Here is a 23155-nt window from a genome sequence, read left to right as displayed (position 1 = left end):
GTCTGTTGAAGAAAAGAGATCCGCCAGATCAACATCAGAAATGGAAAATTGCTTGAGTTCTACTTGTGACACTGGCTAGAGAACGACTTGAGTGGATTATGTTTTGCCTCGCGACTATAGTGGATTTCGACTCAACATAAAGTAAATTTACAATGGATTATTTATGTAAAGATGCTGGCATTACATAACCTTCGAAGTCCACAAAGTAGTTTGTTGAACTCTTGCAGAAGAAAATGTTCAGAGCTTGTTACGCATTTATTTCGTAGAAAATGTTCATTTCGATGAGTTTCTTCGAAAAATGCCTTCTAAAATAGAAGGAAATACATGAGAAAAAAGGGAGATATTGTTCGATACTTCGATTCGACCCGACAACACTATCCCCTTCCCAGTTCCCAAGTCCCAACTCTCCCGCGTCCTCAAGCGACCGGCGATGTTCCCGTGCCGCCCCCTGGCGCCGCCGCCGCGCGCTCTCGCCTTTGGGCCTCCCGTCTCTGCGCGGCTTCCACCGTCGTCGTCGCGACCGCAGCCCTCGTCGCTGCGCATGGTGCGGTGCATGGCGAAGGAGCGGCGGGTGCGGATGGTGGCGAAGCAGATCCAACGGGAGCTCGCCGACATGCTCACCCGCGACCCTATCCTGCAGCGCGCGGTCCTCCCCGAGGCCGCGCTCGGAGCCGACCGGTACCTCTCCTCCCTCACCACCATCGCCGACGTCGAGCTCTCCAACGACCTCCAGGTCAGGTCACCCGCCCGTCACATGACGGTGCCTGCAATTTTAGGCCAGTGAGCTGCGCAGATGAGGCTGAATTCCGAGGTGCACAGGTGTGCAAGGTGTACGTGTCCGTGTTTGGGGACGAGAGGGGGAAGAAGGTGGCCATTGAGGGGCTCAAGGCGAAGACCAAGTACGTCAGGAGCCAGATAGGCAAGCGGATGAAGCTGCGCCTCACACCAGAGATACGGTTCATCGAGGACGAGTCCATGGAGCGTGGAAGCAGGGTATGCTTCAAATTTATATAGTTTTGTCTCTACTTTCTACTTACATGGAGCAAGATTTTTCTTCTCTGGCTAAAGCCAGCACAATCTGCTGCACAATGCGAGTTCCCTTGTTCATCAGTTTCACCAGTTTATACTCGCTTAAAACATATACCTTGTTCACTGCCCATGCTATTTGGTACCGTTGTAGTAATTCCCTTACAATTTGCAACGCAGAGACTGTGCTTTGCTTCTTTTTTGAACTTTAAAGAGTATCTACTGTGCAGTTTTAGGTGAAAATTACAATTATCCTTATGCTTTATGTGGATAAGAATCATAAGTCATGTGTGGGGCTGCAAGGTAGGTAGCTCACATTTTGGATAATTTTCAGGTTTATATCACAAACTTATAAAATGAATAATTTGATGGGCCTCAGGAGTTGTATTGCCACACAATGAATCATCCCACTGAGAATTTTTCACATAGATTTCTTGTATATAGTGGAAAATATCGAGTAACATTTTGCTATCTTTGTAGATCCTTGCTATACTTGACAAACTAAAGGAGGAAAGGGAGCAACAAGAAGGAAAAGATGGAGAAGAAGACGCAGAAGGTGCAAATATATCCGAAGAAGAAGACGGTGACTGGGATGCAGATGAGCCAGATGAGGAGGATATCATTTATGTAAAATAGCCAATTGTGTCTTCTTGGGACATGGTCACTATTCATCCTTCCTCAGAACACAGCAGGTGCACTTTTAGAAATTCAAGTTATATATTGTAAATAAGGCCTTGACCAAGCACTTGACTATTAGCTTAGAAATTTATAAGAGTGTTTTCTCCTTTCAAGTATCATCGGTTTGCAATATTTTTCTGTGTCTGTAGTCGGACAGCAAATCCTAGCTGATATAATGCATATGCAAAATGGGAAAAAGTGCTTTGCAAGTCATGGGATCAGTAACTGTTGGCAAGTAAAAAATTAAAACAACTAAAATGGAGTAAGTTTATGATTTATTTTTGCAAAATCAAACCAATTTGATTAAATAAAATTTTGTTTTAATCAAAAGAGGCTCAGCATTTATTATTTCGCAAGATAGGATAAACTGCATCTTGAAAATTTTGAATCCCTATAGGACATAATATGGTAATAGCACTGCATGCGTATTGAACTTTTTTCTTGTTATTTGAAGCAACATCTAGAATCCTAGCTTTAAGCTGTTTTAATTGTTATTCCTTACTTGCTTTATGTTGGAATTCAGGAAAGAAAATGACATATGCATAACTTTTTTCTTGTTATTTGAAGCAACATCTAGAATCCTAGCTTTAAGCTGTTTTAATTGTTATTCCTTACTTGCTTTATGTTGAAATTCAGCAAAGAAAATGACATATGCATCTGAGACTGTGAGACAATGTCTGCGACATATATCTCCTCTGTGCTCATGTTTGTTTCACCTTCCCTTATGTACATGTTCACTAGTTGTCATGGTGGTAGGCTGTAGTAGGCATGATCTAATATCAGCACACGGATGATTCTTTGTAAAGTTATGCATAGTCAGGCTAGCATTTTATTTTCTTAGAACTTTATCTAACATACTTAATAATAGAAATGTTCCAATTGGTACAATTTATCTGTGCAGTTCTCTTAGAGTTCAGTCCTGCAAAGTCGACAACTTACTGCTCACCTTCTTGACAAGGTGCTCCAAAGCATGCCAGCACTTTAAGAGGTTTGCAGAGAAGCAAGCCATATCACATCTTTGTTGCTGATTAGAATCAGGCCATATCCTTTCTCTCATGGTTGTCAGTATGAAGGATATTCTGAAGGGAAGTTCGGAAGACATAAAATCATCTTCAATTTACTAGATCGTGGTATCTGACCATTGATAAAAGACTGTTTTGACTGATGTTCATCCTTGTGTTATGTTGACTAGCACTTGTTATATGTATAACTGATATGTCTACTTATCTTACTGAATGCCAATTTTCATTTTATTATATGGTTGGGAACAGTCTTATACTTCTTTCTCTAAGTTATCATGTAAAAGGGTAGTACCAGTTTGATGTGATGGTAAATCAGCACTTCTTGATCTGGCTAGTACAAAATGATGTGGAGAAAGTTAAAGGTTTACCACCATCTGAGCTTTTTTTGGAAGATAGTAGTCCTTCAGTTCTGAAGTTGCATTGCACTTTTATTGATCTGCTCCATGTGCTGCTGTGCTCATTCAGGCTACCATTAGGAGAAACATGGTTTGCTTTTCAGCTCTTCATTTCATGCACTACAGTGATTCTTTTCAGTTTGAACTTTTCTCAGTGATTTTTTTGTTTCATTAGGGTAGGAGAGGATCCTAAACGCTTACGAGTATTGTGGTGGTTCAATCTTCTTCATTTTCTTGTCTGTTACACAGGCTTTCTGAAGGTTGAACAGCATATTTTCCATTGTCAAATTTCAACGGCTGGTAAGGGCTCATCTGGCAAAACAATCAGCTGAACACACGGCTACAAAAGAGGATGAGGTGCTTGTTATAAGCACAAGTAACTCAACTGAGCTCATAATTCATATTGTCCTACCATGTGAAGTTTATATCAGCTTCTTGTGTCTTTTCCTTTTACATCATAAAAAAATTATTTTTATTGTTGTAATCCAGGGGTTACTGCTATCGGAGCCTCCTGCACTCCACATCGTTGACAAGTATTAACTTAACGCAGAATCAGATCTTGTTAAAAAGGGTACACGTTCCTTGACAAACAGACCTGTCAAGTACTTCAAGGACTTACATACTCTTTAACAGATGAAAATAAAAAGGTTTCAAATTTTGACAATAACATCATGTTGGATCCATTCCATTTGAATTGGCACTTTCTCCATCATGACTCATGGGAGGAGACATCAGCAATAATTCACCTTGGACAATTTATTTGCGAAAATATGTCTATTTAAATCGCACATAACAAAATCTGGTCAAAATTTCATTGTTAATTCGTTCCTTTGTTATACTTCTTTTCCTATTTGTTCATTCACTCTCCTTTTCTTGGTAGATAAGTGTTGCTATTTTGATATCTAAATTACTCTTGACAAAGGAATTTCTCCATTTTCCTGGACCTCTTTCTTAGCACATTTTTATATCGACCTAGGTTTAAACAGTTATACTTTCATGTATCTTTCAATTGCTAGAGCTTGTTATAGTCACCTGATGTTAAACATTTGGCGACATCATAAATGCCCCTTAGATATGGCCTTCTCATCTACATTTTCATTCTGGGTGGAAGAAGTGTTCACAGACAACTGAAGAAGGCAAATTTTAACACAAAAAGTCACTTAAAAATATCTTTTTGTCCATGTGGTATGATAAGAATACTTATACTTGTTTTTTTGTGATAAGGTACCTTCCGTTCATGTAGCCTGCCTTTTTTGTTGTTTGTTCGCCAGATTTTGGAGAGGGCACCGAAGACCAAATGAATTCAGAATGAACTTGATAATTCCAACTGCAAAACATTGCAAAGATGGTTAGAAATGTGCACTGTTGTCATCAAGTCTTCTTGCCTGGAAGACAGGAGCAAGATCAGAGTCTTATCTGTGAAGGTGAAAATAAAAGTGTCATTTTCTACCAAACTGCTATCCGTTTGTGGCAGTCCATAGGAAGAATTAGTGTATTGGTCTTAAGTAAAAATCCCTGATACTGTTCCCATCTCATGTGCAAAAGTTTCCGAGATATTGATATTCTTGAGGTTGAGGCGCCTTCCATCGTGCAAATTAACCATGAGAAAGATGGGAGAAGCCCTGAGGAGACCGTACCTTCTTTGATCAGTAGAGTATCTGCCAGTGTCGTCAGTGGACAAACAAGGTGCCGAAGATACCGAATGGTTGTGTACATGGCCAGCAAGAAGTGTACACCCAACGCCAGCACTGTATTCAAGAAAAGCCCAAAAGGATCACCAAAGATATGGATATGTCATGTTGGATTACTTAGAAGTTTACCATGATGTGACTGGAAGGACCACTGAATGCCCTACTTTGCCCTTTTTGTCAAAACAGGACCAGTTGGCTTCGTTGTGCAAAGTAGGGAATGAACGAATCAGTAAAGATACGAAAACTTATTCAGAAGAAAACCATTCAGCGAACCCTGGTACTGTTGCAGAAGGGAATGCACAATTAATCGCAGAGGATTAAACTGTTGCCATGGCACTTGATTTGTCTTTCCGCGATACTGAATTTCACAGTGACAAAGCCAGGTCTGCTGCCGGTGAAGCATTTTCTTGATCACAAAAGGCTAAACACTTAGCTGCGGCTTGGAAATTGCAATGCAGGGCGCATGTGCCAGGAAAGAACAAAATTTGAATATCCAGAAAAGCTGAGCATCAAGCAAGTAGTTCCAAAGCTATCACCGTCACCAAGATTTTTAATAGTGCAAGACAAAGTGGGAAAGCTGATACAAGTCGGGGTGATACAAATGCAATTGTCTCGCCCTGTAAAAGCAAAAGTATCATAAAATACAATGAGGGTATTAAGAGGTACAGAAGGCTCGCCCAGAGATCTGGAGGACACAGACAAACTTAGTAGTGGTAGCTGAGTGGGTTGTTATTCCTAAACCAAGTTACAAGGAAGCGACAGAGTACCGTGCACTTCCACATCTTGCCAAAGATACTGATCCATGATGTGGGGTTCAGGATTCCAGCTGAAACATGCAAGTCTCCTCTGATCTGTACATTTCACTCGTGCCGTCGTACCATACGTGCAACGATTAAGATAGAGGCATATCGTGGTTGCATCTTTTTGAGTTGTATGTTGACAGTGTTGATTTCCTACTTTTCTTCTCACCCTGGTTTTATTTGCCTTCGTTTTGCAGATGTCACTGACCGACAGCTAGAGCTACCACAAGAAATCTGCAGTGCCGTCAGAAGCTATATGCATAACTGCATATGAGCATCTTGTTCAAGCAGGACGGCTGTTTAGACTCAGTGGGCAAAATGACATTGTCAAGTGTACAGGGCGCTGCCTTTTTCAGCTTGTTATCTCGGCTTCACTTGCCTTGGCGCTGCTCTGAAGTTCGTGTTACATCCCTCCAAAAAAAGGTTTAATCTTGTGTAGGCCCGCGGCTCCCATCTGAACTGAAGGCTGAATGGAACCATCGGCTCCAGAACCCTATACTGAGCTCTGCAGATTTCTTTACTTTTTATATATTTTTTTAGATGGCAACTTTGTTTAGTTTAACTGTTGATAGTATTTATTTCCTTGAAAGAAAAACTGTTGGTAATAGATCTGATCGATGTAGTACTTTAATTTGTAGTACGTAAAAAGATATGGGATCCATGCCTCGGTTTCGAGAATTCATAGAAACGGTAGGAAAGTAGCACAGGCGACTGGCACGTGGCACCAGGTCAATGCATGGGGATGATGGACCGGAACCGAGGACCCAGGCTGTCAAATTTACCACCGTTCCTGCACAAAAATCATTCAAAAATTTATGTCCATTTTTTCCATTGCAGATTTTATTCTGTGCACATCAATTATCATTTTATGAACCGTACATAACATGTACATTCAACCAAAAATCACACGAACATGTGCAAAACATATTGTGTACACATAAATTAACAAAAAACATACAATACACATATCTGTACATACAAAGTCACAACAATACAAGCAATGCACTCTGTCCATCACCAGCGTCGTGGTACATCAGGAAGTCCTGGTTCTATGCGTGGATCCACCAAGGCGAGGGCGTCACCACCGCCGTTGGCCGTGCTGTCCATCACCATCGCCGTGGCCATGTACTTGACGCGGAGGAAGAAGAGGAAACGGCGGAGGAACGATGCAGACCAAGATGTAATATATACTTGATGATTTGCATACGATGACAATGAACAACCGTAAAGTGACATAACCTGCTTCCTTTACCTCGTAATCTGATAAATCATCCAATTATCATAAGTAGAAAGTAAATAATATGCTGACAATTTAATAAATTATTAGAAAATACGACAATTAAAATACAGAGATAACCAAATAATAAGTTAAAACATAACAAATCCACTACCTTCACTAACGATGAAGATGGACACAAACTATGTCATGAAGCGGCACCGCCTGAACAAGTGTATAATTAGCATCAAAACACCGCAATAACAAAAAGCAAGAGAAGGCACATGCCTCTAAGCCTGGAAACCCCGCATAGAAGGCGTTAATGAAGTCTAGGGAAAACATCTACCACTTTATTTGCACTTTATTTGCACGATGCTAGGCGGGAACTTCCTTTAGATAGGTCGAAGATCCAAGAATAGAAAATTGCCCGAACTAAAACACATCGGACTCTGTAACACCCTGAGTTTTAGCATTTTAGAATATAGCAAAATTCACTCCGATTTAATTTCTTTCTTTCTTCTCTAATTATTAATCAAACATAAAATCAAATAAATATATATTTAATTTATATACTCATATGTATATATTCAAATATATTATTTTAGCTAAGTATTCTAGAGAGCACCAAATTAATTTCTAAATTGACCTATGCATTAATTGAATCATGCATTTTGGTTTAATTGTTTTCATGGTTCTTTGAGTGGAGATTTGAGTTTGAAACTTTGTCAAATCAAATCTATTTCTTAGATTCTTTTCATTTAAAATTCAATCGAGTTCCAATCTTTTGAATCCAACTCCTCTCCCAAAGTCAGAGCGTCAAATCTTTTTACTAATTCAAATAACCCTATTTAAATTAATGCCAAACTCCAATTCGAGTCCAACTCAAATTAAGTTTAAGTTCCAATTTCACATTCGAATCCTCATTCCAAAGTCATTATAATTTTATAGAGAGGACCAAGATCAGGAGGACCAGATCTGGACCCTCTGGCTTCCTAAACCACCACCGCCAATAAAAAGGACGCACACTGACGTGGACAAAAGGAAGAAGATGAGATGTCAGTGTGCACGCTCACGCCATGTACGAATGCGCTACGAAGGGGCCATATCTTGAGCCTAGCACGGTCGGATTTGGAGCCTACCGCCCATGACACCTTAGCACAAAGCAGCATGGGGACAGATATGCGGGTGCTGTCATGTCATCATCCTTGCTTGTGGCTTGCCACCACCGCTGCGGCCATTCTCTGATGCCTCCATATCACCACTGGATTTAGTCGCCTCCAGACCTCCACTACTGGGAATGGCCAGGGTCGACCACATCCATCGCCTCTCGAAACCTTGAACAGGCGTTAGGGACGGATGAGAGAGTGTGAGGAGAGGGAAAGGTCGGGGAGAAATGAGAGGGGAAGACCTGAATATATATTATGTACTATGTAAGACTCATCATATGGGTACACGTTCTTGTGCATGTTTCTTTTTCCCTGTCCCACATGCATGTATCTCAAGGAAGAGGGAGGATATATCGACGGACTAGATACCGACACCCCTTAGGTGTTGGATCTATATATTTCCTATTGCGGTTCGAGGAATCAATCTAGTGGCTCTCTAGTCATTTATACTGTCACAATCAGGTTACAAGTTTGGCTATCATTACTTGATGTTTGAAATCTTCATCTTATGGCAGATCTGTATTTAGTGTTGTTTATAATAGATCTACAAATTGTTGTATGCAGTTGTCATCTGATAAAAAATCCAACAACTCATATTAGATTTAGGGATGGACGTAAAGCAATTCGTAGATCCACTTAATTCAATTTAAATTAAATTAAAGTGGATCTAGGAATACCCATGGATCACCTCACGTCCAATTCTAATCAAGTTAAGTAAAAATCTTTGCAAAAATGCTGACAATAAAAGATTAAAATTCAGTCAAACCTATACTCACGTCAGCAATTTGGCACAAATTCAGTCGCAGAAGAAATTTAGCACAAATTCGTGTTGTGGCATTTTCAGTGGTATGAAAATAGAAGGACGAACGTGATTGCAGGCCTCTGTACACTTTCCATTTCTCCCCCTCTCCAAAATTTTCCTTTTCTCAGACAGCACCGAGACCCCAGTCCCAGTAATTCGGCCCTGCACGCGGGCCCTACAAATACTCTCGGTCTCCCCTCCCGTTTTCGTTCCCCCAAATTTGCTTCCCCTCTCCGCCCAGATCTGACCCCAAACCGAGGCGACCCCTCTCCCAAATGGCGCATTCCAACGGCGCGCACCCCGCCGACGGAGATGGCGAGACTACCCCGGCGCCCCGCTACCTCGCGCCGCCGCGGAAGGTGGCGCTGATCACGGGCATCACGGGGCAGGACGGGAGCTACCTGACGGAGCTGCTCCTGTCCAAGGGGTACGAGGTGCACGGCCTCATCCGCCGCTCCTCCAACTTCAACACGCAGCGGCTAGACCACATCTACCACGACCCGCACGCCGTGCCCTCCTCGCCGCGCCCGCCGATGCGGCTCCACTACGCCGACCTCTCGGACTCCTCCTCCCTCCGCCGCGCGCTCGACTCCATCCTCCCCGACGAGGTCTACAACCTCGCCGCGCAGTCGCACGTCGCCGTCTCCTTCGAGATCCCGGACTACACCGCCGATGTCACCGCCACCGGCGCGCTGCGGCTCCTCGAGGCCGTTCGCCTCGCGCACAAGCCCATCCGCTACTACCAGGCCGGGTCGTCCGAGATGTTCGGCTCCACGCCGCCGCCGCAGAGCGAGGAGTCGCCGTTCCACCCGCGGTCGCCGTACGCCGCGGCCAAGGTCGCCGCGCACTGGTACACCGTCAACTACCGCGAGGCGTATGGGCTCTTCGCCTGCAACGGCGTGCTCTTCAACCACGAGTCACCGCGGCGCGGCGAGAACTTTGTCACGCGCAAGATCACGCGCGCCGTCGGCCGCATCAAGATTGGCTTGCAGACCAAGGTCTTCCTTGGCAACCTCACCGCAGCCAGGGACTGGGGTTTCGCCGGGGATTATGTCGAGGCAATGTGGCTCATGCTGCAGCAGGATCAGCCTGGCGACTACGTGGTCGCCACCGAGGAGTCCCACACTGTGGAGGAGTTCTTGCAGGCTGCGTTCGGGTATGCCGGGCTGGACTGGAAGGACCATGTGGTCATTGACAAAAAGTACTTCCGACCGGCAGAAGTCGACAGCCTCAAGGGGGACTCGACCAAGGCAAGTAGGGAGCTTAAGTGGAAGCCCAAGGTCGGGTTCCAGCAGCTTGTTGAGATGATGGTTGATCATGACATTGAGCTCGCCAAGAAGGAGAAGGTGCTTGTGGACGCTGGGTACCGTGATCCCAAGCAGCAGCCATAGAAACCACACAATGGCTTCTTGCTTTGTTGTAGCTTGAATCTGGGTTGTTGCCTTGTAGCTCATACATTGTGGTTCTCAAAGTAGAGGTTGACTGAAGTTACTATTGTTATTTTTCTTTGAATTAGAAATAAGGAGGTTGCAGTTTGATCTTACAGTATCTACAGTTACTTTTTTGACAATGCTATATGCTTTTATCAACTGGATGAATGAATCCATGCCATTTTCGGACAAGATTATGTGCCCCTGCCCCTGATTGCAATCTGTTGATCATGATAGCAAACTTGTCATTGTGTGTCGCAAACTTGTATAATTCTACTACAACTCATGTTGAATTTAATTGAGAAAACGAATCTTTGGGGTCCATATTATTCATACAGCAGAACTCTAGGCTCCAGGAAGTTGAATCTCCACTGCTCTACGGTTAAATGGAAGTCTCACCCTCAAGCTCCTATGGTCATCTAGACTTGATCATCAATGGTAAGTGTTGTCCAGTTTAGTATCTGCTCTTTCCTTTCTGCATTTTGGGAACTGGTACATTTTTCTAAGTTTTTACTGTTCATAAATTAATACCTATAAAAGTGACATCGTTACTGACCTGAAATCAATACCAAGTAAATTACACCTCCAATTCTTTCTGGTAAGCCGAGAGAGGTTATATAAGCACGTAGAAAAATGGGCTTTCATGACAAGCGTTCAGTGCTGTATTACCTTTTGTTTGTTGCTTGTGTTTGGTACCTTCTTGGTGAAGGGGTGCTGATCTGCCTTTAGCGGTTAAAAACTCAAGTCCAGAATCCTATTGTGACCATCATTGTCTTATTTGTCTGCTGAAGTGCTGGGACCATACATTGTATAATTATCGGTGAAAATGCATCATTTTTGTCCCTCTGAAAGTTTAATGCAAAATTTCTGAATGGAAAACTTATTCCTAATGCTAAGAAAAAATGGTTTAATCATCCCATTATGGATACCATGTTGTAGGTTTTCAGTTATTAATGACCCGAGAAGGATATGTTGCTTTTGGGTTCTTATTGACAACCAGCCTACATTGGATCTTTTTTTGCACAATAGTATGCTTAGATAGTTCTTTAGCTGAGTGAGCCTTGTATCAAAATTCTCAGTATGTGTAATATTTCAGAGCTGATAATGGTCAGCCACTTTTAGCACCATCGTTTCAGTCATTTGGTAACTTGATTGTTCTGTGATTCTGCAGAGTTTATCTGAAAATTATTAGTTCGTTCATCCATTAAAATGAAAATTATTTTTATGCCCATTGAGGCTCTACCAAACTATGTTTTGGATATCACTGTAACCTTGGTATAGTATTTGCATTCAGGACAAATCACGTCCATGTAAAGTATTTATCATCAAGTCTTTCTTCGAGCAGCATCGGATAATGCTGCAAATGTACCGGCCGTGCACGTGCACCTCGTTCTTAATTCAGGTTGCCTACAGACTGGAACTTGACGTCCGATAATTTTCATGGACCACCCATTTTCTCTCTCGTGAGTTGTGAGTCACGATCGGTTCAATACCTAGACCTTTTGCTGGGCCAAAATACTGTTCTCATTCATGTACATTTACTAAAAGTGTTCATTCGGACATTTTCAAAGCTTCCAAATCGAGTGCCTGACTTGCTCTTTTCGATTCTTTTGGTCATCAGATGCCAAACAATGTCTGACAAGCTATTGTGTAGCCAACAAATTGCTCTCTGTCTGAAGACAAGAGTTTGATGTATAACAATCACATGTTAAGTGGGTAGTATATGTGGATTTTTCATCTATGATTTTTCCATGATTTGAGTGCACCTCAACGCGGGCGTGTCAATTCACTCGTGGATGGGATCAGCAAATCTCACCAAGGTGCTGGTCTATACCACTATTCCAGGAGCTCCTCTGCCAAATTCAATGGAAGTCTCACCCTGAAGCTCCTATGTTCATCTGCAGGACTGTGATCGGTAGCCTGTAAGTGTGGTCCAGTTTACTACCCGGTCATCTTGGCCTTATCTACATTCTGGGAACTGGAGTAATCTGTCCTTAGTATGAGGCTACTGTTATTGAATTATGCAATTGTCACCATCATTGATTTGAATATGATACCAAATCAGTAACGCCTTCAATTCGAAATTCATCAAGAAAGCCAAGAGACGTTATATATGCTCTAAGTGAAAACAGCCCTCATGACATTGTGAGTATTTGTACTACCTTTTGTAGTAATGCCTCCAATTCGAAATTCATCAAGAAAGCCAAGAGACGTTATATATGCTCTAAGTGAAAACAGCCTTCATGACATGTGAGTATTTGTACTACCTTTTGTTTGTTCCTCGTGTTTGGTACCGTCCTGCTGAAGGGCGGTAGATCTACCTTCAGCGGCTAAAATACTGAAGTCCCATATTGTACTCCATCATCTTTGGCTGCTGAGACAATAGCAATCTGTGTTCCTCAGTGATTGAATAAGCATGTTTCTTTCCTTCAAAAGTATGTTGAACTGCAAATTCGTTCCTAATGTAAAGAAAAAAAATTGTCCCAATCATTCCATGATGTACACCATGCCCTAGGTCTTGAGTTACTAATGACCTGAGAAGGATATGTTACTTTTGAGTCCTTGTCGACAGCCAACTTACATTGGATCTACTTTTGCAACAATAGTATTGCTTAGACAGTTCTTCAGCTGAGAATTCTATCAAAAATTTCAGGATGTGTAATTTTCTAGAGCTAATAATTGTAAGCCACTTGGTTAAAAAGAAAAAGAAAAATGTGAGCCACTTTACCGCCATCATTCCAGTCGTTTGGCAAACTTATTGTTCTGTGATTATTCAGAGTATGTCTGAAATCTGTTATCACGCTGCATCTCTGAAAACTTCTTCTCATCGCGGTCCTTGGACATTCCTATTTCTCACAACATGCACCATGTAAATGAAATAGATAGCACGTCCATGTAAAGCATTTATCATCAATGTGCCTTTCTTCTAGTAGCATTGGATCATGCTACCAATGTACACTTACTGGATGTGCCTATTCTTAATTGCAGTTGCTCTCCAAAATGGATGGAACTTGACATCCAATAATTTTCATGGGCCACCCATTTCTTCTCTCATGGATCATTATCTGGACAGTGCATAGATCTTATGCTGCGCTAAAATACAACCTGTTTGTACAACTCCTTTACAACGAGGAGATCAAATGCCTCAAATCACTTAGGTGGTTGCTCACTTATCAATCAAAGACACCTGGTTGTAATGGAGTTGTAAAAATATGTTGTACGTGAAGCATTTCCGTGTTCATTTTGACTGTTAATAAGCTTCCAAATCAAGTGTCTGATTTGCCTGTTTTCGTTTCCTATGATCGTCAGGCGCCATACCGGCAATGTTTGCCAACCCTTGCATATCCCAATGGTGCGGCACCTTGTGTTTCTCGGATTGAACACTTGTATAGCTCGCTTCTCAACGACCATATGTCAGATAGGTTATCTTGTGTTTCTGAAATTTGAACTTGCCATACACTAGTACCTTTTTCTTGAGAGAACTGGCAGATTGCGGATGCGTAATGGATTGGAAAAAGAACACTCAAAACTTTGAAGCAAAATTATGTAAGACAACTCGCATGTATACATGAGTAGGCTGCACCTTTCCCATGCTTGCAATGGATACTCAACATTTTCAATAAGTTGATTTTCAGCAAGGATAAGCCTGTGTAAATTTTGTAACATCTTGCTGCATTAAATTTATCGAGGAAGAAGACCATGTTACTTTTTTGTCATTTTCCGACTCGTAAGGAGTTGCAATGAGTTGTCACTTAGGTGTGTTTGGTTTACATAATAAAGTTGGATGTAATATGACTATTCATGTTTTGGTGGATATAACGATATAATTTCTTATTTGGTAGCATAGATGGAACAATTTAATTTTTTTAGTTGGTTGGATGGATATAACTTGGATGGGGTTAACTAAATTTTTGTGGGATCAGTTTGTCATATATTTAGTTTTTCATCAAAATATAATCATGCAAGATCTTATTTTATTGATTTAATTGCAATGAACACAATGACGCCATCATATCGTAAATCAGATAAATAGTTTATGAGCTAATATCATTTAAAGCATGCTGACAAAAAAAATATTTACTCTAACCAACCTAATATACCACATTAGTATAAATAAAATTCATTCAGAACATAAATAGCTTTGCCTGGCATCTGAGAAGAATAGTCCCTCTAGATGCCCATCCCATCTAGCATCCGAGAAGATATTCCTTTTAGATGTTAATTCCATCCAACTTGCCCTCTAACCAAACACATATTAAGTTATTAAAAAAGATGTTAGTAAGGTGATAACTATGTTGCTACTAGTAACTTCTATGGAGATTACGTAACAACTTAAGTGAACGTTTGTTACCAACATCAATATATAGAGATGATGTAGCAACTTAAGTTTTACTATAATTGTGATTTCCATGAACATCAAGTAACAACTTATGTAGAGACTATGTAGCAAATTCAAATACTAAATTATGATTCTTTGTGAAGATTGTATAACAACTTGAGTGTTTTGTTGCAACTCCAATAATATATTTAGTAGCAACTTATGTGTATATTTCATTAGCAAGTTTACACATAACTAGCTGGTGCTATTATATGTAACTTACCAATATCCATAAATATCTTCAAAATATATGTAACTTACCAATATCCATAAATATCTTCAAAATATATGCAATGTGGATCTCATTTTGTTGGCATCGTCTTAGTAAACAGATTTAAAAACGAACACCCAATGAGAGAGTTATATTGTTTGAAACTGCTAAATGGACCAGTACAAGTATACATATTACTTTCCTAGCCCATTTCTCAGCCCGCAGAAGCTCCACCCATGCGTTGCACCCCCTCTCGGCCCATGTAGCGACAAAACAGCTTGCCGCTAGGAGCGCGACCCATCGTGGCCTAGACTTTCCATTTTAAAAAAGCCTCTCCTCTCGTGTTCCACCCCGTTCGGCCCACTTCAACCCAAGTCACGACAAAAGTCCTCCCCCGCTTGGCTTTCTGTGGCCCACGTTGTGCGCTCAGTAACCCACGCAATGAGTCACCTCATATTAGGGATGTAATAAATAGTTCTCATGTGAGTATAAAAAAATAGTTTTAGGTCACTATTTAGTTTATTTTTTATTATTTTAGTTAGGTGAGAGTGAATCTTTCATTTATTTTTCGATTATAATTCAAGTAATTTTACCATTATATCAACTCACTCACTTGTGATATAATTGGCATGTAGAGAAGAGAGCATCTCACCAAGGTCGAGCCCAAGAGCCCTTGTGCCAAATGCAGCGCAGCCCTTTGCTCATCATATAAAAAAAAGGTCAGTCAGAGCGGCACAGTCGGCAGTAGTCGTAGGTGTCCTGCGAAATTGTATTCTCTAAATTTGCAAAATTAGATGATGAACAATACCGTAACATTAGCTTTCATACCCACAGTATAACATGCTACAATACCTTTATAAACAGTTGAAAGTATGATTTATTTTGCTACAGTAACTACTTCAAATAAATAATAATAGCATACTGTTCACCAGACTGACTCATGTTACTTACATCTCGTTTACTTTCTTCGCAAAGTCAGATTATACGCGTCCGGCGCGCGCACGGAGCCCACGCGCTAGGCTGCGAGCCCTAGATGACGCCGGCGGTGGCGGAGGGAGCGCCACCAGCCGCAGCGCCGGAGCGGGTCCTCGAGACGGAATCCGAGGTCGACGCGTTCCGGCGCCAGGTCGACGACCTCGCCTCCAAGACCGACCTTGTACCTCCCTCACCTCTCCACTAGACTCGTAGTCTGCCTCGCCTAGCGTCGAAGATTTCCACTATGCCGCGGGACACACTTCGTTCTGCCTCGCTGCAGAATGTTCTTTTGGGGAATTTGGTGGTGGTGGGGGGGGGGCGAATTAGGGCGTGGTGGTTCTCAGATTGGAGGTTTTTTGTCATGATTGCTGCAGCTGGAGAGGAGGGTGAACGAGGTTGTGGACTTCGACGGCAAGAAGCATTGCAGCGGTGGGCGGAAGGCCGGCGGTGGCAGCAGGTACGGGCCGTACGGCGGTCACTCGAGGGGGCCGCCCGACCTTTTCCGCCTGTTCGGCGTCATTCTGCGCGAGGTGATATTCCTTTGTTGATTCTTGAATATTCTTTCGATGTAATTTCTGCACGTCTGTCCATCTAATTCGTGCTTGCTGTTTTAGTTGTTCTGTGTTGCTTCATCTTCATCCTGGAGCATGCTTTACAAAGCCTGGACAATTTAGAACAGTAGAAAGCTAGTATGCTGTATGTGCCACATATCATCCAACGGAAAAAATGTGGCCACCTAGACTTCTTCCATTGTGATTGCCTGAACAAACTGCTCCAATTCTTTCAGTTGATAATGATGTCATTTGAATTAAGATTTCTATCGCAAGTTGGGAATTGCTCTCAAATCTGTCTCTGCTTCCTTATTCTTTTTGGATAGAACATACCACGTCAGCTCTTTCTGTATTTGTGCAGCTCTTGAAATTCCCATCTCAAATTCTCGAGTAGTGAATTGGTATGTGAGTGCAGCTTTTGGAATTTATATGGATTATATCGTATGGACAACTAAGAAGCTCTTGTGTTGAAGTGTAAATGCATCTTTGTCATTGGCCGAATGTACTTCAAGATCAATTCTTTCCGTTTAATGAATACCTAATATCTCTAGCTTGCTGATACTTTCGTACAAAAGTTTATGGCTTTCTTCTCTGGGTTCCTTTCAAATTTTTATTGAGTTTCTGTAGGTGAAATTCAAAATGTGTGACCACTGACCAGTTGTATGAAAAGTTCCCAGTTATCCCTTTGCAATTTGCACTCAGTTGTCTTCTTGATTTTCACTTCCAGGTCACCTCCCGTGATTGGGCTAGGCCATTTATGGAGCCGGTAGATGTTGTAGCCCTTAAGCTCGATGACTATTACGAGGTAACACTGCTAGCACGCTATATCCTCCATTGCAGGAGTCAAAGTCCTAATTCAATAGTAATTTTGATTGAAATAGGATACATTTGTAGGCTAGTATAAATGCAAATAAGTACTGATGTTGCTGCATGTCTTTGGTGTTATTACCTGATGTTGGAGAGCAATCCAAAACTCTAAAATATTACACTGACTCCGACCCAGTTTGGCCATCATCTGTATTCTGTAGCAAGCATGAGTGCACACCACCTTACATGTGGGTCCTTGAAGTAAGGGGCTTTTGAATTAGTGCGATGATTGATTTTCAATGTCATGACTTATCAGGTCATCTGTTTTACTTGTTATCTGTTGCATAATTAGATAATTTATTCTTTCCCTTGATTTGCATACTTCAAATTGTGAACCCTTTGATGTCTAGTAATGTACATTACATTCCTCAAAATTTAGTTTGTTCTTGATAACTGATTAGATGGGCCGGAGTTCAGAGCTGCTTCTTTGATGTCATTATTGTTGGTTCCTTATCGATCAGTCTTTATTGGAACATGCAATATTTATTTATTGTGCCCCCCTGAAGTTTGTTTGTAGTGATTTTCATTCCTTTAATTCTCTTGTTCACAGATTATTTCCAAACCTATGGACTTCTCTACTATTCAAAACAAAATGGAAGGCAAGGATGGCTCCAAGTATAACAATGTACGAGAAATATGTTCTGATGTTAGATTAATTTTTGCCAATGCAATGAAGTACAATGATGAACAAAATGCTGTTCACCGAATGGCCAAAAGATTGCTTGAGATATTTGAAGAGAAATGGCTCCAGCTTCTTCCTAAAGTTGAGAATGAGGTAAACTTTTTGAGCCTTCCAGTTTCTTCCTAGGCTTTGACAATGGTAAATCAGAACCTTTTGTTCTTGTATTACATTTTCTCTTTATATGCTTTTAGGAAAGACGACAAATGGAGGAATCAAAGGATGCCGTTGGCACGAACACTTCTCGAGAAGCAGCTATTGCAAAATTAGCAAAGGATACCGATGATGAGGTATGCCGCTCTGATTGATCATTATATGTTGTTCTTGGTTGTTGGAATGTCAATAGAAGTTTAATGGTATGCGCTTTCAGAAGCATACTGATGCTGAATCACTCCCATTTGGTATAAGATTTCAACAACTTACTCTTCTATTTGTCATTGATATTCAGTACTTTCTCTTTCTTTTCCCCCTCAGCTGAGTGAGATCAATAAGCAGCTGGAGAAACTCCGGAAAATGGTGGTCCAGAGATGCAGGTGCCTCTTCAGTTGTTCATTTTGCGCTTATCGATCTGACCATCTGCTATGAGTTTTTATGTTGCATTGTCACCCAACCTGTGATTGTGATTGACGTGTTTGTTAAAATCTCTATGTTGTAGGAAAATAACCACAGATGAGAAGAGGAAACTGGGTGCAGGCCTCTGGCACTTGTCTCCAGAAGATCTTAGCAAGGCACTAGAAATTGTTGCACAAGACAATCCTAGCTTCCAAACCAAAGCAGAAGTAGTGGATCTCGATATGGATGCCCAGGTAATCGTTTATGTCTTTACCTAACACTTATCTTTGGTTCAATAACCGTAGCTGTAACTGGTTACTCCTTCAGAGTGGCTTAAATGGAGGCAAGAAGGCTGCCCTTGAACTTTAGAGTTTCCATGTACCATTTTGGTTACTTCTTCTGGTCCGATTTAACTGTGCCCCCTGTGCGTATGCAGAGCGAGACAACCCTCTGGAGGCTGAAATTCTTTGTGAAGGAAGCGTTGGAGCGACGGGCCGACGTTGTCCCCGGGAAGGTGGACGAAAACGCAAAGAGAAAGAGGGAGATATGCGATGCTCTGGCCAAAACCGCTTTGAAACGAATCAAGAAGCAGCCCTAGTGAGCTACCAGATCTTTGGACTCGCGAGCGTTTCTGGTTGTTCAGAATGTTTTGTGGTAGGGAGTAGCCACTAGCCTGTTGAAACAATTTCCAACCTTTTGCGTGGAGTTGTGTATATAGTAGGCATCACTGCCTTGTGAAACAATTCCCCCCCTTCTGCTCTGTTCAGGAGATATAAAGAGAATAGCTCATCAGCAAACCTTTTTTGTGTCTAAGTGCATGTTTGGAACACATGAATCTCATGAAAATTTTGCAAGATACGATTCAGTTCCCTGTTGCAAACGTGCATTTAGTGGTGAAAGGAACAGCAGATGATACCGTCACTACTATTACCAAGCCCTTCCTTTCGGTTTCTCTACGCCTTGCATACGGTGCCCCCTGCGAAAAAACACAAAACTTACCACAACGCAAGGTGAGCGCGGAGCATGCAAAAATCGAAATAGAACATCACCAAGGCAAATGAACATGCTGATAGGCAGCAGCAATCCAGAATGGAGTTTTCCCAGCAATATGGCTGTATTATTGAGATACTGCAAAGGAGTACCAAGTAAGGGAGCTGGCCTGCAGCATCTTGAAAGCTCGTTGAGATATGCAACCCAACTTCAGGATGAGGTGTGTATCTGCCAAGGAAAACGAGTGAATCACTGTGCCCTTCAAGAGAGAGGAGTGAAAACAAAGACGAACCGCGTTCCAATATCTTCAGAAGAAAAAGGATGAATTTATTAAATGATGGCAAGCTAATTCACCTTCCTTCTTTCTGCAAATCTGATCTGTTGAGTCGTGAGTGCAAAACAATCACGTCGTTCCTCGCGTTTAGAACAATCAGAACAATTTCGTCAGCTGATCCTGCAAAATAGCAGCCATTACAACCAAATCAGTAAAACCTCAACTGGTGGGAACTTCCATTTCTTCAGGGGCACATCACAAATCAAAGCCACACTGGCAGTAGGGTGTGAAATGATGTGAACCTGATTTATTTTCCCCAAACGAGTTTCAAATTATGGTTCAATAATCTCTTGAAAACAGCTTTGTTTCTGAAAGTGTTTGCTAAGCTTGGAAGTTGGGACTAACTGTAACTGACAGATTTCATATGCATGGCAGTTCTAAATAAACCATTTCTGTAAATATTTCACTTTGTTTACTGGTATAGCTATAATTTTTTGTGGCTTTTTAAATATTATTTTGTACCATAATTTCAAAAATAATATGAAAAATCACAAAATTTCAAAAATATTACACATTTGCGTGACTGTTTAGCAAAAACTAATATTCGCACGATGGTCAAGCGAAAACACCAGAAATCATGAGCCTGTTGTGCGAAAATATAATTTCCGCGCTACGGAATAGCGAAAATATTTATGCGTTTCCAAAAATTGAAGTCGAATTTTCGCTGAACAATAGTGCAAAAATATGTTTTTATCATCTGGTTTCACGAAAATATTGCGTCTCTTTTTCATGCAGCAAAAATATCTTGTAAATGTGAAAAATAATTTAAATTATATTTTATGCATGCAAAAAAATTCTGAGTAATTTTGTCCAAGGACTTGTGTGATTGCCGATAACATTTTTTTCCTTAATTTTTTGTTCGATGTAATTTTGTGTAGCTACTTGTACGATTGTTGACATTTCTTTTTTTATTTGATGTAATATTGTGTGAGTAATTTTTTGAGTGAAGTAATCTTAGGAGGGTGTAAAATATAATTTTTTAAATAACAATAGTTTTTAGCCATAGTTATCATAAAATCCAGCATGAAGGTTATATACGTTGATGATTTGGGATGGCAGTATTAGAGAACTCATCATCCTCATCATCACCATCATCATCCCTCGTATTTACAGATTACCATAAAGCTTCTTACTCACGGATTATGTTACGGTCCACATTCTCAAGCTTAGCAATAATTTCTTCAATTTTCTCTCATGCGTCAGCCTCACCCTCAACCTCTGTCACTTGCATATGCACAACAACATCTAGCTCAACCGTCTGTCTTTGCTCAACTTCCTCCTCGACATTGCATGCCATGCCCTCACCTATCATCTTTTTTCTACCGGTGTCGCTGCACTGCTACTAGAATACACTTCTCTTCGACATACCTACACAGGATATTGAACTCAGCCTGACATCGCATGCAACACTCCAACCATTTCAACCACATGCCCATTCGATACATTGGCTTTAACTAAAAAAATGGATCTAATGTATGAATCAACATGTATTGCATCATAAGGGGATAAATCTCAAGATCCAACTAAAAATATTGGATAAACCATATTTCCATCTCCTTCATCCTTGTACCCAAGGTTTGGGTGCTCAAGAATGATAAACAAAAAATTACTCAAATCAATACTAGATGGATCATTACAAATTTGACTATTTTCATAGAAAACTCTAAAACTTATAGAATTTGCCATAACTACACTAAAAGAAGTATATAAAATAAATTACCGACTTAATCACCCTATTAATTAGAAATTACATTCATCTAATGCAACTAATTTAAAATTGCTTAACGTAATGCTCAGTTATTTTCTCTAAAATGTGACATATGATAATTTTCGTTACCTAAAATCTAACCAATATTACAATCCTAAATCTGAGATAACATAATTAATTATACAGTTATTTTCTATGCTCATTAGTAATAACAAGAAATTACATATATTTAATTCTAAAGAAAATACATGTATTTAATTTGACTAACTTAGCAAATTAGATTTAATAACTCTACACATATATATTTATTTTCTTAACCTAAAACTCAAAATAAATTCCTCGTGACTTAAAATATAACCTACCATACTTCTTTCCGATCCATAATTAAATCTTACATACATACATATAAAACAAAATACATAATTTCTAATCCATAATTTAAAACAAAATCACTAAGGAATTTTTTTACCTTACTCTTCTTCTTCCTCCTCCCCTTTCTTCCTCCTTCCTTCTCCTTCCTCTTGTTCTCTCCCAACCGGCCTCCTCCCTCCTCCTTGTTGAACACCTTCTTCTGTCCCTCTTCCTCCTCCCGCGCGAGCTTGGCTCCTCTCCTCCAGCACGCGCTCGGCCCTCTCTCTTTCCTATGCGTCTCTGTCCAACACCTCGACCGACAGATAGAGAAGATGGAGGCGCGGGGGCGTCACAAGAATATTGTACGCCAATTTTCGCTCGACCGTTTAGTGAAATCTAAGGTTTTCATGATCTGGTTTAGCAAAAACTATTTTTTGTGAAATGGTCATTTGAAAACTATTTTCATTGTATGGTCCTACGAAAACTTTTGTATTTTTGATATATGGTCCTGCGAAAATATTTTTCGCTCAACCGTGCCACGAAAATTCTATACTTCACATTACAATTCTTTTTTTATTTTTGCTAAATGGTTGCGTGAATGTGTAATATTTTTGAAATTTTGTGATTTTCCTTATTATTTCTGAAATTTCCGTTAAAAAAATCAATTTTGTGCATGTTTATACTTCACATTGCAGACTTGCAGTTCTGATAAAAAAAATATTTTTGAACTTCGCAGAATTGAAGAAAGAAAGTGCTTGGAGGAAGAAGATGCTTTGTTAGTGTCAAAAGATTTCTGATTCTTAACTCTTATCAAGATTATTCCAGTGTCGTACTGGGGATTTTATCGTATTCAGAATCCACTGTGAGATGTCGAGTTGTCCAGCTGAACAAAGCTAACCGTTCTTGTTCATCTCGATGATGATAATCTATCCTATAATGTTTGATCAATTTATTGACGATAGAATGTTAACTTATTTCCAGCTGAATGTACACACCTTTTCTGATTTGTTCTTTTTCCATTTCTATTTTAATTTTTAGCAGCAATACTCTATATGATTAGTATATAGTTCTATGGAAAAATTAGATGGATATTATTATAAAAATATTTTTATTGGAAAACATCATCAACTATAAGGATAACATATGAACTCTAGAACTACATATTATAGAGACACTGATATTATTTTTCATCTTAAATGATCTTTACGATGATATTTTACAAATCCACTGTAGTTCTGTTTGGCAAACAAGTGAAGTAGGAGTGGGCAAGCAAGCCAGCTACGCGTGCTTTTGGCCATGCGGGTTTACGTGGTTCTACCACCAAGGCCGTGAA

At 40.6% G+C, this 23155-nt stretch overlaps 3 protein-coding genes across 4 annotated transcripts; all 3 read left to right on the top strand.

Moving 5' to 3' along the window:
- Positions 1–348: 348 nt before the first annotated feature.
- Positions 349–2960, top strand: LOC133913446 (probable ribosome-binding factor A, chloroplastic). Its single transcript, XM_062356610.1, has 4 exons — positions 349–733; positions 820–993; positions 1507–1718; positions 2606–2960. Exons 1-3 carry the CDS (start codon positions 431–433, stop codon positions 1660–1662), a joined length of 633 nt encoding a protein of 210 aa, XP_062212594.1. The 5' UTR covers positions 349–430; the 3' UTR covers positions 1663–1718; positions 2606–2960.
- Positions 2961–9001: 6041 nt separating this feature from the next.
- On the top strand, positions 9002–10418 carry LOC133913445 (GDP-mannose 4,6 dehydratase 1-like). Its single transcript, XM_062356609.1, has one exon. The coding sequence runs from the start codon at positions 9072–9074 to the stop codon at positions 10185–10187; it is 1116 nt and encodes a 371-aa protein (XP_062212593.1). The 5' UTR covers positions 9002–9071; the 3' UTR covers positions 10188–10418.
- A 5357-nt stretch (positions 10419–15775) lies between these two features.
- On the top strand, positions 15776–19236 carry LOC133913444 (transcription factor GTE1-like). Of its 2 annotated transcripts, none has more exons than XM_062356608.1 (8): positions 15776–15941; positions 16165–16320; positions 17069–17146; positions 17759–17983; positions 18082–18177; positions 18362–18420; positions 18543–18693; positions 18876–19236. In XM_062356608.1, exons 1-8 carry the CDS (start codon positions 15849–15851, stop codon positions 19035–19037), a joined length of 1020 nt encoding a protein of 339 aa, XP_062212592.1. In that variant the 5' UTR covers positions 15776–15848; the 3' UTR covers positions 19038–19236. The 2 variants fall into 2 exon arrangements, with proteins under 2 accessions (XP_062212592.1, XP_062212591.1); XM_062356607.1 differs by having other exon boundaries at positions 15776–15971.
- The last annotated feature ends 3919 nt before the right edge of the window (positions 19237–23155 follow it).

This window comes from Phragmites australis, chromosome 3 (genome assembly GCF_958298935.1).
Source record: "Phragmites australis chromosome 3, lpPhrAust1.1, whole genome shotgun sequence".
Taxonomy (NCBI): domain Eukaryota; kingdom Viridiplantae; phylum Streptophyta; class Magnoliopsida; order Poales; family Poaceae; genus Phragmites; species Phragmites australis.
Note: the sequence above shows the minus strand (reverse complement) of the source record. Positions and strands in the feature narration are given on the sequence as shown.